The 17,350-nt window shown below is 35.9% G+C and overlaps 1 protein-coding gene across 1 annotated transcript in view; it reads left to right on the top strand.

The window, feature by feature from the left end:
• fbn2b (fibrillin 2b) overlaps positions 1–17,350 on the top strand; it is a 131,500-nt gene that overhangs the window by 59,199 nt on the left and 54,951 nt on the right. Inside the window, exons 9-10 of the mRNA XM_056448347.1 lie at positions 5,814–5,939; positions 13,077–13,229. Of these exons, the coding sequence (XP_056304322.1) occupies positions 5,814–5,939; positions 13,077–13,229 (279 nt within the window). The remainder of the gene's footprint in view (positions 1–5,813; positions 5,940–13,076; positions 13,230–17,350) is intronic.

Here is a 17,350-nt window from a genome sequence, read left to right as displayed (position 1 = left end):
AGCCGTTTAGCTGGAATTCAAACAATGCTGAGTAAAAACAAACAGGCCTGTTGTAAATCGGGGGTCTGCGCTTCTCCCTTAAGGAGCATTGAGATAAACCTAGATTAAGATAGTGGATTACTGATAGCAAGGTGAGAATTTTCCTTATCTACCTCTCTATTTTCATTCAATGTAGTGTTTTGTTTTGGCATCACAAATTAACTACTGCAAATATTGAAAATGTGCATAATTAACAAATATAATTTCTGAATACATTAAAAAAAAGAACTAAATATTGTCTGGTAAATTATATATGAATCCACATTAAAGTCAATCAATAAATGTTTGTATTTAAATACATTTCAGCATTTTGTTTTTATATTTGTAAATAATTTGTAATGTAACTTTGTAGATTTGTACTTGTATTAATTTATTTTTTATAATATTTTTTAGATTTGCAACATTGCTTTTATTTCATTTAATAAAAAACATTAAAGCTAATCTGAATGAAATAAATGCATTATATGTTATAGTATTGATATGAACTATTGGATCATCTACATTCTTCAGGTAAAATAAAAATATGTTTCTTCTATAACAATTTCTTAGAAGAAATTCATGATATTTATAATAAGGAGTTGTATTAGTTGATGCATTTACTAACTTGACCCATGAACAATGCATTTATTACAGTATTTATTCATGTTAGTTACCATTAGTTAATGAAAATGGAGTTGTTCATTGTTTATTCATGTTAACTCACAGCGCATTAACTAATGTTGACAAGCTTGACTTTAATATGGATTTTAATAATGGATTAGTAAATGTTGAGTTATGATTAATAAATGCTGTACAAGTATCATTTATTATTAGGTCATGTTATTAAATCGATAACCAATAAGATCTAATTGTAAAGTGTGACTAAACAAATAAAAATCTATTTTAAATCTATATTGAATATAAATCTATTTAATAATTTTTTTATGTTAGAATAACTTTAATAAGTTATGTAATATGTTAGAATAAGTCCTTTAAATTATGGTTAAAAAATGTATTTCATAAGAACTTTAATAGTATCATTTTAAAAAATGTGACAAAATTTAACACATCTTTGGATGGAAACAGCTATAGACGCATCAATAAAAGAAACTACTTTAGTTTACTATCATTTTTTAGGAGAAGCGATTTGTGCTGTAATTTAAGAATTAAGGTTATTGCACACTAAATACGAAATATTCGTCTATAATTTTAAAGTAAAATTTAAAGAACAAAAATTCGAAACTTTAGTCTGTCCTAATAACTTTGGAATCAGTTTTTGAGATTTTGAGAGGTGTTTTGACAATTCACGACCGCCGTACAAGCGACAGACAAAATCCAAAATGGCATCAACAATATGACAATTAACTAACAATTAACAGGCATCAGACTTCGCGTGCAAGGTTTGTGTGCATGACGAATTTTTCAGATTCGAACGCGAAAAAAAAACGCATACGAAATTTTTAGACTTCAGTGTGCAAAGACCTTTAATCACGTAAAACTACTAAAAGTTGTTACTCAGCCCCCTTAAGGAGCATCCTTACGAAATTTAGCATTTTAACTAATGTAAATTTCGGGAAACACTTCGTCACTACATCGTTTATTTCCTGAATGACGCATCGCACTAATGTAGTTTAGCCGCGAGATGGCATCAATAACATGACAATTAAATCACAATTAATAGGCATCGAAATCAGTTTACAAGGTTTGTTGCGTGACAAATTTTTCAGATTCGATTACGAAAAAAAAACGCACACAAAACTTTTTGGACTTCAGTGTGCAAGACCTTTAATCATGTAAAACTGTTAAGACTCCACACACTTCCAGTCATCCAGACGGAGGGAATCCTGGAATCTGGGGTTATTAGTTTAACTCCTAATCACATTTCGACCCTGCATGACACAGAGATGAGTAAAAGCACAGACCTGCTGAAAGTGCTGTCTGTCAGTCTGTAAATGAGATCTGCTCTTTGAAGCCGTGTGGAGCTGCTGCTTGGGTTGATAATTACTAGACAATGGTGTGGTGTAAAAGTCTTGCCCCCAGGGCGAGAGCACTGCAGTCTGCTAACAGGACACTTTCTAGAGGAGAAAAATAAAAATTCAAGCGATTTCAACAAAAAATGCTAGACACTGTAAAACAGTATATCCGTAAATGATCAGATTTAAGCAGTTTGTGATTCATGTTTTTATTTTTCCCCATGTATTTATACTTTTGAATTGCATTATGGGATCTTGATTTGTCTTCCAACAACTTTTAACCTTGAAAAGTTTCAAAAAGTGACTTTTATGAACATTTTTAATGGTTTAAAGTGATATATTGTCTGGGTTGGTGTTGTATATTACGATACAAACACCTTGTAATAAACCGCTAGTACATCTTCTGTTATTTTACAGACTTATTTCTTTATATATTACTTCTTATACATTATATTATTCATTCATTCATTTTCTTTTCGGCTTAGTCCCTTTTTATTAATCCGGGGTTGCCACAGCGGAATGAACCGCTAACTTATCCAGCACGTTTATACGCAGCGGATGCCCATCCAGCTGCAACCCATCTCTGGGAAACATCCGCACACACTCATACACTATGGACAATTTAGCCTATCCAATTAACCTGTACCGCATGTCTTTGGACTGTGGGGGAAACGGGACCACCCGGAGGAAACCCACACGAACGCAGGGAGAACATGCAAACTCCACACAGAAACGCCAACTGACCCAGCACTACCTACTGCGCCACTGCACATTACATTATTTCAAACTAAAATGTCAATAAAAGTCACTGTGTCTAAACTGTAGAGTTGAGTTTTCAACATCAAAAGTGGGCAGAGCAGAGATCAACATCCCATAATGCAATTCACAACCGTAAATAAACAGAAAACACTTGTGAATCACAAAATACGGTAACTATAATTTACAGTTATGCGTAAACTGGTTAATAACTTTTCCTTAATATTTACAGTGAATAATCGGAAATTCACTTTCCCAGAATTCCCTGCATGACACTTTTCATGCTTTGTCAACATTACTAATACTATTGTACTTTTTACGTTACGCCTAATCTCGATAAATAATAATAATTTCATTACCGTAATTTTGCTTGCGTTACCATGAATGGTGTTTAGCGGTTGTGTGTCTACATTGTGTAGATTTTAATACTTCAAAACATAGGGGTATGACTAAAAATTTATGACATACTGTAACTTACCTTCAAATGTAGACATTTCTTTTATGTTCCTACTGTATTTTTTTAATAGCAAACATGATCAGTAACCTGGTTTATGGCAACTTTTCTTTACATCTACATTACCTGACAAAAGTCTTGTCATCGATCCCATTTGCAAGAGCAGCAAATAATATCTTGACTTCTAGTTGATCATTTGGAAAAGTGGCAAAAGGTGGACGTTTCTGCTGAATCCTCTGTTAAACTGCATCCCAATCATCCCAAATACTGCAGAAGACCTACTGGAACCCACATGGACCCAAGATTCTCAGAGAAATCAGTCAAGTTTGGTAAAGGAAAAATCATGGTTTGGGGTTACATTCAGTATGGGGGCGTGCGAGAGATGGATGGCAACATCAACAGCCTGAGGTATCAAGACATTTGTGCTGCCCATTACATTACAAACCACAGGAGAGGGCAAATTCTTCAGCAGGATAGCGCTCCTTCTCATACTTCAGCCTCCACATCAAAGCTCCTGAAAGCAAAGAAGGTCCAGGTGCTCCAGGACTGGCCAGCCCAGTCACCAGAGATGAACAGTATTTAGCATGTCTGGGGTAAGATGAAGGAGGAGGCATTGAAGATGAAGCCAAAGAGTCTTGATGAACTCTGGGAGTCCTGCAAGAACGCTTTCTTTGCCATTCCAGATGACTTTATTAATCAGTGATTTGAGTCATTGCAGAGATGTATGGATGCAGTCCTCCAAGATCATGATGGAGTCAGACACAATATTCATTCTGTTTCCACTGCAGCAATACTTTATATTCTATACTGGACATTATTTCTGTTAATGACAAGACTTTTGCCTAAGCAAAGTCAGACCTTACTGTCCTAATGAAATAATTAAAAATCAAGGTATAATCCTATTTTATTTTGGTCAAATAAGCGTAATCTATAGGCCTTTGCCTTTCATATAAACCATTTCTGATACCAAACGATCAACTAGAAGTCAAGTTATTATTTGTTGTTCCTAAATAGATGGCAAGACTTTTGTCAGGTAGAGTATAGTGAATAACCGTAAATTCCCTTTCCCAGAGTTCCCTGCATTTTCATGCTTTTGTGTCATAACTATTGTTTGTTTTAGCGTTTTTTTTTAAGCATGAATTTTGTACGTTAGAGTTATACATTACATCTAATGTCTATAAAAAATGTTTATTTCATTACCGTAACTGTATCCGTTAGCATGAATGGCGTTTAGCATAACATTGTGTAGATTTAAGTAGTTCTAAACATTGGTGACTATAAATGAATTAAATACTGTTATTTATGATTCATGTAAAAAATATATACATTTTATGCTGCTACCGTATTTTAACGGTAAAATTCCAAACAACCCCAGCTGCCATTTATTTATCGTAAAATTAACAGATTTTTTTCCCAGTGGTTCTATAAATAAAGGTTTGCACTTACAGTTGAGGATAAAACTAAAATGATCACTCCATTAAGTGACGTTTAATGGAGGAAGGACATTTTTCACAGCATGTCCTCATGTTTTTCTTCTGGAGAAAGCCTTATTGGTTTTAGTTTGGCTGGAACAAAACAATATTTGTAAAATAAGTAAAAACTACTATGGTTTTTTAATGAAGTTATAAAAACTTTCAAGGCCTGTTCATTCAGACATTATTAAGTTCTTCTGTGGTTAGGGAAGGTAAACATTGAGCTAACTGCATTAAAGCTTCCTCTACAACAAAGAATGTCAAGTTTTAATGGTATTATATGAGCTTTAAAGGGTTCTTGTATTTTTATGTCACACCAAAAACTTCTGTTTCTTCAGTCGTAAGATTTACAAGCTCATAAAAATACAGAAGGAGCTCAAAGTTAATTAAAAACCTCCTTTGATTTCTGAAGAACTTAAAGATATTTAATAATTACTTATTAGTTAACTTAGAAGTTAGAAGAGCATCATGATATTACATCAAGTTTTTTTATACTATCAAAAGAACTTACTAGTTTCGTTGCGTTAAAAACATAAAAACGATCGCATCTACTATGCAAAACATATCTATTATATATATATATATATATAAATAAATAAATAAAACAATATAAATGATATCCTAAAGCAAAGCATGAACACACACTCCAGCAGTCATTTGTGGAGGCTTTTAGCTTGACGTCTGCCCTGAGTAAAGTCTGACGAGCGGGTTTGTTTTGCAGAGGTTTTTCAGCAGATCCCACTTTCCACACACACAATCATTCGCCATGCTCTTCCCACATCCCGCCTCATGCTCAAGCGACAAACCCCGAACACACAACCTCCACATATAATTATACTAAATAAATATAATTGCACGTGTGTATAAATATGAGATCGACATGCAATAAAACCCAACCGATCGCTTCACCATCTGTTGAGTTTGCGTTCGTTGTTGCGTTACGTCAATCTCAATCCATTCAAGAAAAGAGAAACCACAAATGACATCGCTCGAGTCTCTCAAACTGAGTAAAAGTGCTTCAGAAGTGTTTCTCCATAAAGCAACCCCCGTTTTGATGCATAACTGGTTAAACTTCTGAGAAATATTCATATTAGTGGTGTTTGCAGTGCAAGTAATGCATCATTTCTGCTGGTGTTTCAGACATCGATGAATGTTCAACCATATCCGGAGTGTGTGACGGTGGAGAGTGTACAAACACCGCCGGCAGCTACGTGTGCACCTGTCCACGAGGATACATCACCAGCACCGATGGCTCCAGATGTGTTGGTGAGACGCTGTCACACACATCTTTATAGGCTCTTCCCATAGATGTAATGCTGTTTCTACTGTACAGACTGTATGTTCTCCCCTCCCCCCACCTCTAAACCAACCCTCATAAGAAACAATCTGCAGTTTTCCATTTTCAACCTACTTCATTTTGTGCCATTTATGAGCCGTTTTCCTGATGGGGACCAAAAATGTCCCTACAAGGTCAAAATTTACTGGTATTGAGGACATTTGGTCCCCACAATGTAAGGAACATAAGATGAACACACAGAGATGCACAGATTTGATTGGTTTTGCTATCCTTGTGGAGACATTTGGTCCCCACAATGTATGGACTACAAGGTTTACACACACACACACACACACACATTTTACTGGGATGGCTATACTTGGATACATTTGGTCCCCACAATGTGAAGAATACAAGGTGTCCACACACATTTTAAGGGGATTTCTATGCTTGTGGAGCCATTCGGTCCCCATAATGCAAGGAATACAAGATGCGCACACGTGTGGAATACACTGTACACACACATACACACTCTTTACTGGTATTGCTATACTTGTAATAGCAACATTTGGTCCTCGTAACATGTGGAATACAAGGGATACACACACACACACACTCTCTTTACTAGTGTTGCTATATGTGAGGACATTTGGTCCACACAACGTAAGGAATACAAGGTGCACACACACATTCTACTGGTTTTTGGTCCTTACAAAGTAAAGAATGCAAGGTGCACATGCATACACACACACACTACTGATATTGCTATACTTGATATATGACATTTGGTCACCACAATGTAAGGAATACAAGGTGTATACACACACACACACACACACACACACACACACACACGCACACACACACACACACACACACACACACATTCTACTGGTTTTTGGTCCTTACAAAGTAAAGAATGCAAGGTGCACATGCATACACACACACACACTACTGATATTGCTATACTTGATATATGACATTTGGTCACCACAATGTAAGGAATACAAGGTGTATACACACACACACACACACACACACACACACACACACACACACACACACACACACACACACACACACACACACACACACACATTTTACTGGTATTGCTATACTTGTGGAGACATTTGGTCCCTGTAATGTGTGGAATACAAGGTGTACACACACATTTTGCTGGTTTTTGGTCCCCACAATGTAAAGTACACTCACACACATTTTACTGGTATTGCTATACTTGTGGAGACATTTGGGCTGCATAATAAGAGGGACACAAGGTACACGTACACACGCACACACACACTTATTTTACTGGTATTGCTACACTTGTGAGGGCATTTGGTCTCCACAACCCAAGGAATACAAGGTGTGCGCGCACACACATTTAACTAGTATTCCTATACTTGTGAGAACATTTGGTCCTTGTAATGTGTGAAATACAAGGTGCACACATAAACACACAAATATTTTACTGGTATTGCTATACTTGTGAGGACATTTGGTACCCACAACATAAGAAATACGAGTTGCGTACACATTTTATTGGAATGCAATTAATAACGAAATGTTTTTTGTATTTGTACGTAAGTGTAAGTTGTTCTTGAATTTCATCATACATTCAGAATAAATTTTAGTATAAGCTTTTTGAAGAATCGCGGTTTATTCGTAACAACGTCCGAACATATATTTCACGCATAAATTTGTGCAAATTCAATAGTCGGCGCCAATAGCCTAGTGGTTAGTGCGTCGACATATAGCACCCAGGTGCTTGCGGCGACCCGAGTATGATTCCCGGCACGAGGTCCTTTGCCGATCCTTCCCCTATCTCTGCTCCTCACACTTTCCTGTCTGTAAATCTTCACTGTCCTGTCAATAAAGGTGAACACCCCTAAAGAATAATAAAAAAAATTAGCTAAATAAACACAATTCTTGAGGTTTTTAGGGGGAGGGGCAACAGTTGTTTTATGTTCAATCTACTTAAATTTGTAAAAAACAATTAAGTTACCTTAATTAATTTGTGTTGGGACAACATGAAGGAATTGTGTGTAACCCAGCATTTTATAGTGGTCAAATGAGATCCAATACTATTATCCATTGCGTGCGGTGCTGCTATATTAAGTTGTAGTTGTGAAATCTTATCAGAAAATGTTTTTTGACCAATAGTTTTTGTTTTTGTTCACTAAAATAACCTTGCTACAGATAAATATGGTTGGTTTCGTTTGGGTTTTGGTGAAACCGTGCTCTCAGGGCGATCGGTTGTCAAAGGACGACGGTGAAAACGGTCACATGGATGTTATTTCCTCCTGCTAGCATTCCAGTACAGTGAGGCAGAGATGCTGTTGACTCTGGCAGTGTCTTTGTCTTTTCACTGTCCGCTTCTCTCTCTATGTGCGTTTTTACACACGCCGTCTTGAGTTTCTCAATCTACCGCCCCATATGTCTCTGGTAACCCCTGATCCTATGGGTCCCCAGGTGCCAATATAGAAATGTGAGATATCGACCCTGTATGACATGTTGACGCGGCCTTCGAATGTTTCCAAAAACCTGTGCGGGTTTATGTTTATTGTGGCCAATATTTATACTGTGCATATAGATCCAGGCAGTGTAGAACCACATGCGTCTATGTTGACGTACAAAATAACTCTAGTTTCAGTGGGTTTTGTAGGTGAATGTCAAAAATACTCACAAGAGACCAAAATGCAAGAAAACTATGATGCTGGACAAAATTAAGAGTTTTAAATCATTTTAATACATCCCGGACGAGCCCCCAATTATGTCAAAACACCAAAACATGTTAAAATAAGTGGGGGCTCATCCGGGACGCATTAAAATCATTTTAAACTCTTAATTTGTATTAAATTGTCATAAATCGTATCTCATGTTCAAAAGTTGCCACGAAAACACAGTTGACCCTATTAATATTACTGTGAGCAATTCATCAGTCCATGTTATTCCCAAAAAGTTGCACCACTGAAGAGTTTTGGCTCCAAAAAAATAAACAAATTTAACAACACAGCAATCTTTATAACAAAATCTTTTAAATTCTGCCAATACTAATTAGATTAATTTCTGTCTTGTGTGACAGTGTAAATGCAATGTCAACAAAGGCGGTGCAAGCTATTAGTCAAGAACTTGCTATTTAGACATTGTTTTTGGTAGGAAACCAATCAAGGAGCCCCCTGGACTCAGTTTGTTTTTCCCCAGTGTGACAAATACAAATTAAGACAAATACTTGCTATGCCTATGGATCCCATTCATGGTGGAGAAAATTAGCAATCCATGTGTATTTTGACATACAAAATAAAGCCTCTAGTTTGAGGCCCAATGGCTTATGTAGCCTAATACCATGGAAGAGTCTTCAACAAGTTGACAAGAAACCAAAATTGACCATTTTAATATATCTGGGAGCAATTCATAAGTGCATGTTCTTCTATGTTACACCTAAAAATCAAGTCAAAATCAAAGTCAAGAACTAACTTGCTATTTAGACACTGCTTTCGGTCTGAAGCCACAGAAGGATTGGCTATTTTTGTGTTTGACCCTGGTTTTACTGGGTTTGAGACTGGTTTTGAGACTGGTTTTACGGGATATACTTATTATTCTAGGGCTCCTGGATTATGGACAAAATCATAATTATTTTGGTCAAAAATTAAATTTGAAGTTTTTAAGATATATATATATAATAGGTGGTCATAGATATTTTTTTAAAATCTAGATTAATCTCACTGTAATCTTGGAATTAATCTAGATTAAAATAGCTCATTTGAATTCTGCCGAAAGCATTCAGAATATGTGTGCTACCCAAATAATGACTAAATATAAGTCTTTGAGAATGCCAGGTGGCGCATTAGACCAAGGGTTCATCTTCAGTTACCAAAATGCATCACAAACTGCTTGAGAAACTGTTCTACTATGATAATTGGTGGTGAAAATAAATTAAGTTCAATAAGATGTACTTGTGTTTACTAATATATATATACACATACATACACACACACACACTTCGTGGTGGGGGGTCTTGGATTCAAAATCTTTTAAAATAGGTTACATTCACAGCCATCAATTATTCTTTATAAGTGTTTTATAAAGTTTTAGGGTGGACAAGAAACATTTTGGAATGCACTGATCTAAACAGAGAGTGATTAAAAATGTAAAATCTATATTCCAGTGTATCAGAATTAATGTAGAACCAGGTATTGCAGTCCAAATTCAAAACATTGGAAAGGTTTTTATTCACCCGACCCCTCGCACACGCAGATTGCCAGATTTACGACACCAGCAGGAGCAATCGTGCCTGACGATCGAGCTTTACACTGTAAGCTGCTCAGCTAATGTTTACGTTCGCAATATTTGTATTACTTGCTAATTAAAACCCCCTCGTGTGGATTTGAATAAATCTGAATCTGCATTCTGTCGCATTTTTGGCTCCGCCCACATACACTGAGGCAGCCTTCAAGACTAAAATGAAAAACACAATATTTCCACAAAAGCAACCCAGAGTGCTGAAATATAACTGGGTAAACTGGCAGTGGGCTGGTCATAGAGTCCAAAACAAAGACAGACTTTTCACGAAGCACGCAATTTCAAAGGCGATTAGCATTCCTTTTCAGATAAACAAGTATATATAGTTGTTTCTTAAACATCCGCAAACATATTATGGTGTTTTTATGCTGTAGTAGAGTCACAAGCTTACACACAGCACATTTAAGTACATGTTGTTCCAAACAAGTTGCTAGCTATTTAGACATTGTTTTAGGCTGGAAACCAAAGGCAAAACAAGGTTTAGTGTTATCTTTGTGTTTGCCCCCTGGTTGCTGCTTTGTGTTGCACAGGACCAGGCCCACAGGGAGTCATTTATCCTGATGCTAATCAGCACTAATGCATTGTTGGGCCCCGCGCGAACACAAAAAATCTCACTTTGAGGCCCGAGAGAAGGTCTGGTTGCAATTGAAGCCAGCGTTCCCATCAGCACGCTTGCGAAAGCCTCCCGCCGGGTCAATCCCAAGGGGTTGCAGTTCGGGAGTGTGCGCCTGGAACCTCCAGACGAAGCGTTTCTTGCGTCCGATGTAATTGGCCAAGATTTCTCCACATGGACTTGATTTATAGCAGATCGCCGACTCATTAGCCGAGTTAATCGACTTTCACGTGCTTCACACACACACTAATGTCGCTGTAGTGAGCGTATATACACTATTCTCCCTCGTTGACCTTCACGGAGTGAAACGTCCAGGGCTGGACTGGGCCAAAAAAAAATAATAATAAATCGGCCCCGGCATTTTGGGACAGAGCGGCCCACTACATTCAATCAAAATGCTCCCCATCTGCACGCCCTTGAATATCTTCACCAACTTCCATTCTATAAAAGCCCAAAAGCCATATTTAGGAAATAATGAGAGTTGACAAATCAAAAACTTAATTTAAATTTATTCTTATATTAAATTATAATCCACACTGGACGTCCATCTTGTGTGTGCATACAGTTTTTATCTATATAATTTGTAAAATAAAGACTTGCAGGTTAAGGAAACAGCATAGAAGGAAGTTGCGACGTGCTTTGGTGTATTTTTGTATATGGTATTTGTGTATGGTATATTTATACAGACAGGTAGGTAACTAGATCAAATAGACAGAAATACATTGATCTGTGCAAACGCCTGCTCGCTGCTTCTGCTCTCCACATGCGCGCGTGGGGTGAGAAACAGGCGAGACTTTCCACTATTCCACCGACGTTGCACATACAGAGCCAAAAATGGAATTTTGTGATTGGGTCAGCCCAATGTAAATAAAGAAAAGAACCAATGGGCTGCAGATTATGTCACATGGGCCGGTCCGTCCGAAAAAGAAACATCTTACTTTCATAGCGTCACAGATCACAGCATCGTCAATTAATTAGGCAGAAAAAACGACAGTCTGCTTAGTGTTTTATGGGCCAATCAGATCAATTCAATTCAATTCACCTTTATTTGTATAGCGCTTATACAATGTAGATCGTGTCAAAGCAGCTTCACATAAAAGGTCACAGTAAATAGGAACAGTGTAGTTCAGTTTGTAGTGTTTAAGCTCAGTTCAGTGTGGTTTAATAATCACTACTGAGAGTCCAAATATTGAAGGGCAAATCCAATGATGCGCAGCTCTACAGATCCCGAACCATGCAAGCCAGAGGCGACAGCGGAGAGGGGAAAAAAAACTTCACTAATGGCGGAAGTGAAGAAAAAAAACCTTGAGAGAAACCAGGCTCAGTGGGCACGACCATTTTAATTTCTCCGCTGGCCAAACGTCTTGTGCAGAGCTGCAGTCTCAGTGGCGGAGGCTGGAAGCTGGCCTCAGCGAAGACTCGTCTGTCTCTGGAGCGTCACAGGAATCAGTCTCATGTTCTCCACTCCTCCATGACCATCACAGTAGCTGCTCAGTATTCGGCCTGGTCCAGGATATGGAAACCTTGGGATCATCTCGTCGTTGGTCTTGGATCGAATCAGTGACTCTGCATAGTCTGAGGGCCTCGGGAAGAGTATCCCAGGTGGAAATGGAGAATAAGAAAATAATTAGCGTAGCTGATGTTTCACAGTGTATATCAACAAGATGCATAACCTGTGTGGAAGCCCCCTAAGCCCAGTCAGATCATGAGAAGATGATCAGCCCGGCCCAAAAAGTACGTCGGTCCAGCAGGAAACTGACTGGTCTGCCAGATGGCCAGTCCGCGCCTGGAACGTCCCATCTCAAAACTTCATTCCTGAACCAGTGTGTTAGCCGTTTCTCCAGTACACTTCTCAGGCTCCCACATCATAACTTAACTTCCTGTCTGGGACGTGTGAAAAGGGCGCACGTGGACTTGACCTCCTGTTTAGTGAAATGGTGTTCACAAGAATAGCGTTTGTGGTGTTTGGAGGATGAAGCGCAATTAATTGGGATAATTGGATAATTCTGCATTTTTGGATTTATAAACTAGTCAATAATTGTTCCTTTTGTTAAACTAGCCAAGTCTTTCTATAACATCTATGTGTTGTTACTTTTTCTGGTGATTTGAAGTGCTTCTTTTATACTTACTTGTACATGGCTTTGGATATAAGTGTCTGCTTAATGAATAAATGTAAATACTCATAAATTTTCTCTGGTTATCTTTGGTACAGATCATCGCATCGGGACGTGTTTCTCATCTTTGGCGAACGGCCGCTGTGCGAGCGAATTGTCTGGTCAGTACACCAAGATGCAGTGCTGCTGCGACACGGGCCGCTGCTGGGCCCTCGGACACATACCTGAGATGTGCCCCGTCAGAGGATCCGGTGAGTATGCTAATGCTAATAGCTAACTATGTTTACCAAAGTCAAAAATCACTGAATGACAAGATTGATTGCTAATACAACTAATTTTACTTTACTTGTATGGCTTTTAGCCCATTATATGTGCTAGATTTTAGGCTAACGTCTGTATGCTAACATTTGTGATTTACGCAATTAAAAAAAGGTTTCCAAAAATGATCCTAACATTATATTTAATTAATGTTCAAAATATTTGACAGACATAGGCACAATTAAAATGAGTTTATTTTCCAAAATTACTAATAACAATGAAAATTAACACAGCCTATAAAAGCATGTGGTGAGTATGCTAATCACTAGCACTGTTTGCTAAGTCAGACAACTTATATTACTATTGCTAATACTAGAAGTGTTGAACTTTAAACTATTGACTTTCTATTGATTCTGTGTGTGTGTTAACTCTGAGGCTAATTTGTCTATGCTAACATACATATGCTAACATAAACATTAACATACAAAAGTAAAAACTATATTTTCAAAAACTTTGATGACATGATGTTAATGTGGCCCAACAGAGCATTTGATAAATATATGCTAATGCTAATCAGTAGCAGTGATCGTTATGTCAAGAATCACTGTTACAGTTGCTAATACAATAAATTTGAACTTCAAGTTTTGTTGCTTTTGGCCCATTTCATGTGTTAGCTTTTAGGCTAACGTCAGTATGCTAACATACATAAAAAACAAAGTAAATAAGTAAGTAAAGTAGTAAGTAAAAAGTATGTTTGCAAAAGTTTTGATGATTTGAAATTAACGTGGCCCATCAGAGCAACTGAATATGCTAAAGCTAATAACTAGCATTGTTTATCAAGTCCTTACTAAAGAATATATTTATAGCTTTTATTCAGTTTCTGAGGTTAAGTCACCATTAAAGTTGCTAATGCCTAGTTATCTTTTTTATATTTGGAGGCTAACATATTAGCATGCATTTTAGGATATATATATGTTCCAGTTTGTGATATCCTACACTAAGAATGCTTTTTTAAAATAAAATGGTTTCTCGAGTGAAAATCTCTCACCCGTTTCTGATAGCGATAGCACATAGCACAGTTAACGACTGTATTATAAACTAAAGACCACTTTAAAAATACTGGCAGTAACTACTTTAACATATTAGCATGCATTTTAGCATTTTTCCAAAAAATATTGGTGATATTATCCTCCACTGTTTTTTTTGTAAATAAAATATCCCATCTGTCTCTGACTAGCAATAGCACGTAGAACAGTTAATAGCTGTATTATAAGCCCACTTTAAAAATATTAACTACTTTAACATATTAGCATCTGTTTTAGAATATATAATCCTAATCCATCTTGTAAAATCTTACACCAAGTATACTTTTTTTAAATAAAATGTTTTTTCCTGAGTGAAAAGTTCTCACCCTTTTCTGACTAGCGATAGCACGTAGCACAGTAAATGACTGTATTATAAGCTAAAGACTACTTTAAAAAATACTTTAACATATTCGCATGTATTTTTGTGTTTTTCCAAAAATATTGCTGATCTTATCCTGCACTAACTATGATTTTTCTGTAAATAAAGTGTTCCATCACTCTCTGACTAGCGATAGCACGTAGCACAGTTAATGGCTGTATTGTAAGCTATAGACTACTTTAAAATGAACAATTAGGCTACTTTAACATATGTATTTTAGAATATACTGTGGCAACTTGTGATATTCTACACTAAATATATTTTCTTATAAAAATTAACAGTTTCCTGACGGTAAATGTCTCACTAGCAATAGCACATAGCGCAGTAAAATGACTGTATTATTAGCTAAAGATTTATTCAAAAACTGCTTTAACATATTAGCATGTATTTTAATGTTTTTCTTATAATATTGGTGATATTATCCTCCACTAACTAGGATTTTTCTGTATATTAAATGTCCACTCTGACTAGCGATAGCAGGAAGCACAGTAAAATGACTGTATTATTGGCTAAAGACTACTTTAAAGACTACTTTAACATATTAGCATGTATTTTAGTGTTTTTTCATTAATATTGATGCTATTATCCTCCACTGTTTTTTGTAAATAAAATATCCCATCTGTCTCTGTCTAGCAATAGGACATAACACAATTAATGGCTCTACGCCCACTTTAAAAATATTACTACTTTAACATATTAGCATCTGTTTTAGGATATATAATGCAATACCATCTTGTAAAATCTTACACTAAGTATACTTTTCGATTTAAATACTTAAGTATACTTTTTAAATATTTAAGTAAAACTTTTTAAATAAAATGGTTTCCTGAGTGAAAAGTTCTCATCCTTTTCTGACTAGCGATAGCACGTAGCACAGTAAAATGACTGTATTATAAGCTAAAGACTACTTTAAAAACTACATTAACATATTAGCATGTATTTTAGTGTTTTGCCAAAAATATGGCTGATATTATCCTGCACTAACTATGATTTTTCTGTAAATAAAGTGTTCCATCACTCTCTGACTAGCGATAGCATGTAGCACAGTTAATAGCTGTATTATAAGCTATAGACTACTTTAAAATGAACAATTAGGCTACTTTAACATATGTATTTTAGGATATACTGTGGCAACTTGTGATATTCTACACTAAATATAGTTCTTATGAAAATTAACCAATTCTTGATGGTAAACGTCTCATTAGCGATAGCACATAGCACAGTAAAATGACTGTATTATAGCTAAGACTTATTAAAATTGCTTTAACATATTAGCATATATTTGAATGTTTTTCCAAAATATTGGTGATATTATCCTCCACTAACTAGGATTTGTCTGATATTAAATGTCCACTCTGACTAGCAATAGCATGTAGCATAGTAAAATGACTGTATTTTAAGCTAAAGACTACTTTAAAAACTGCTTTAACATATTAGCATGTATTTGAATGTTTTTCCAAAAATATTGCTGATATTATCCTTTACGAACTATGATTTTTCTGTAAATAAAATGTCCCATCTGACTAGCGACAGCACGTAGCAGTTAATGTCTGTATTGTAAGCTACTGAGGCTTTCATAAAACTGTTCAAATTTCCTTTTTCAACAGGAGATGCACTACAACTCTCAAAGCCATTTTAAAGATTTGTGTGGTATTTCAATGTCGTTTTGAACTTTAATATAGATTACGAACCTGTCGTGATATGCTAAAACGATTGTTGACTCTTCTCATAACGTATTACAATGAAAACATCGTCTCAAAGCAGGAATTTCTTCAGATGTTTGACCTTAAGTCAGGCTCTGTGAAGAATCGTACTGTACCTCACTGTAAAATCAAGATAAATACATGTCAGGTCCAGCCCGAGGATAAGAAAACGCTCTCCTTCATTCCCTCGTCTTCACACTCGTGTGTTTTTACGCTCTTTGACATGTTTCATCCGCAGGAATGTACAGGTCAATCGGTTGCCAAATCCTCAGCTCACGCCCTGCAGTTTTCTGGTTTTCTTTAATGCGTAATATCAGCTCTTTGTTTTTCATTGCTGAAACAAATTAAATCCAGCTTGTTGCATATATATCACCTAAATGTAACATTATATATTCTATGCAGGTAAACGTTAATAAATATAGGTAATTTTATAGATTTTATTTCAGATCTTAAGTTATTTTATTTTAGTATACATAAAATTATCATTTATGCAAATACTATTACTATACTATACTACACTACATTGCTAAATGCATTTATTGTTATATAGCTATCGGAAATAGAGAATTTTGCTGGATTTATTAGGTACAGTATGGGTTTCAGATGGGTTTTTAAATGTTATTATTTATTCTATAAAAGGCTCTGATAATATTTTATTTCCTCATTTTAAATAAAAAACATTGTCATACATAGCTTTTTTTGATAAGTTAAATTAATAGCATTGTGTTACATGAAAAAATATATAAACACGTCTAAAAACACGGCACCTTTTCATTATTTTGTTTATTTTTGTGTTATTTTGACCTGTTTTTATCCTCTGAATGGCTAGCTATAAAATATTAAGAAATAATAAATATTATTGTGTTACATTATACAAGTGTTTATCTATACATTTATACAACAGTTGATACTTAAAATGTTATGTATATAACAACAAACATAATAAA

Source organism: Danio aesculapii, chromosome 22 (genome assembly GCF_903798145.1).
Source record: "Danio aesculapii chromosome 22, fDanAes4.1, whole genome shotgun sequence".
Lineage (NCBI taxonomy): Eukaryota > Metazoa > Chordata > Actinopteri > Cypriniformes > Danionidae > Danio > Danio aesculapii.
Note: the sequence above shows the minus strand (reverse complement) of the source record. Positions and strands in the feature narration are given on the sequence as shown.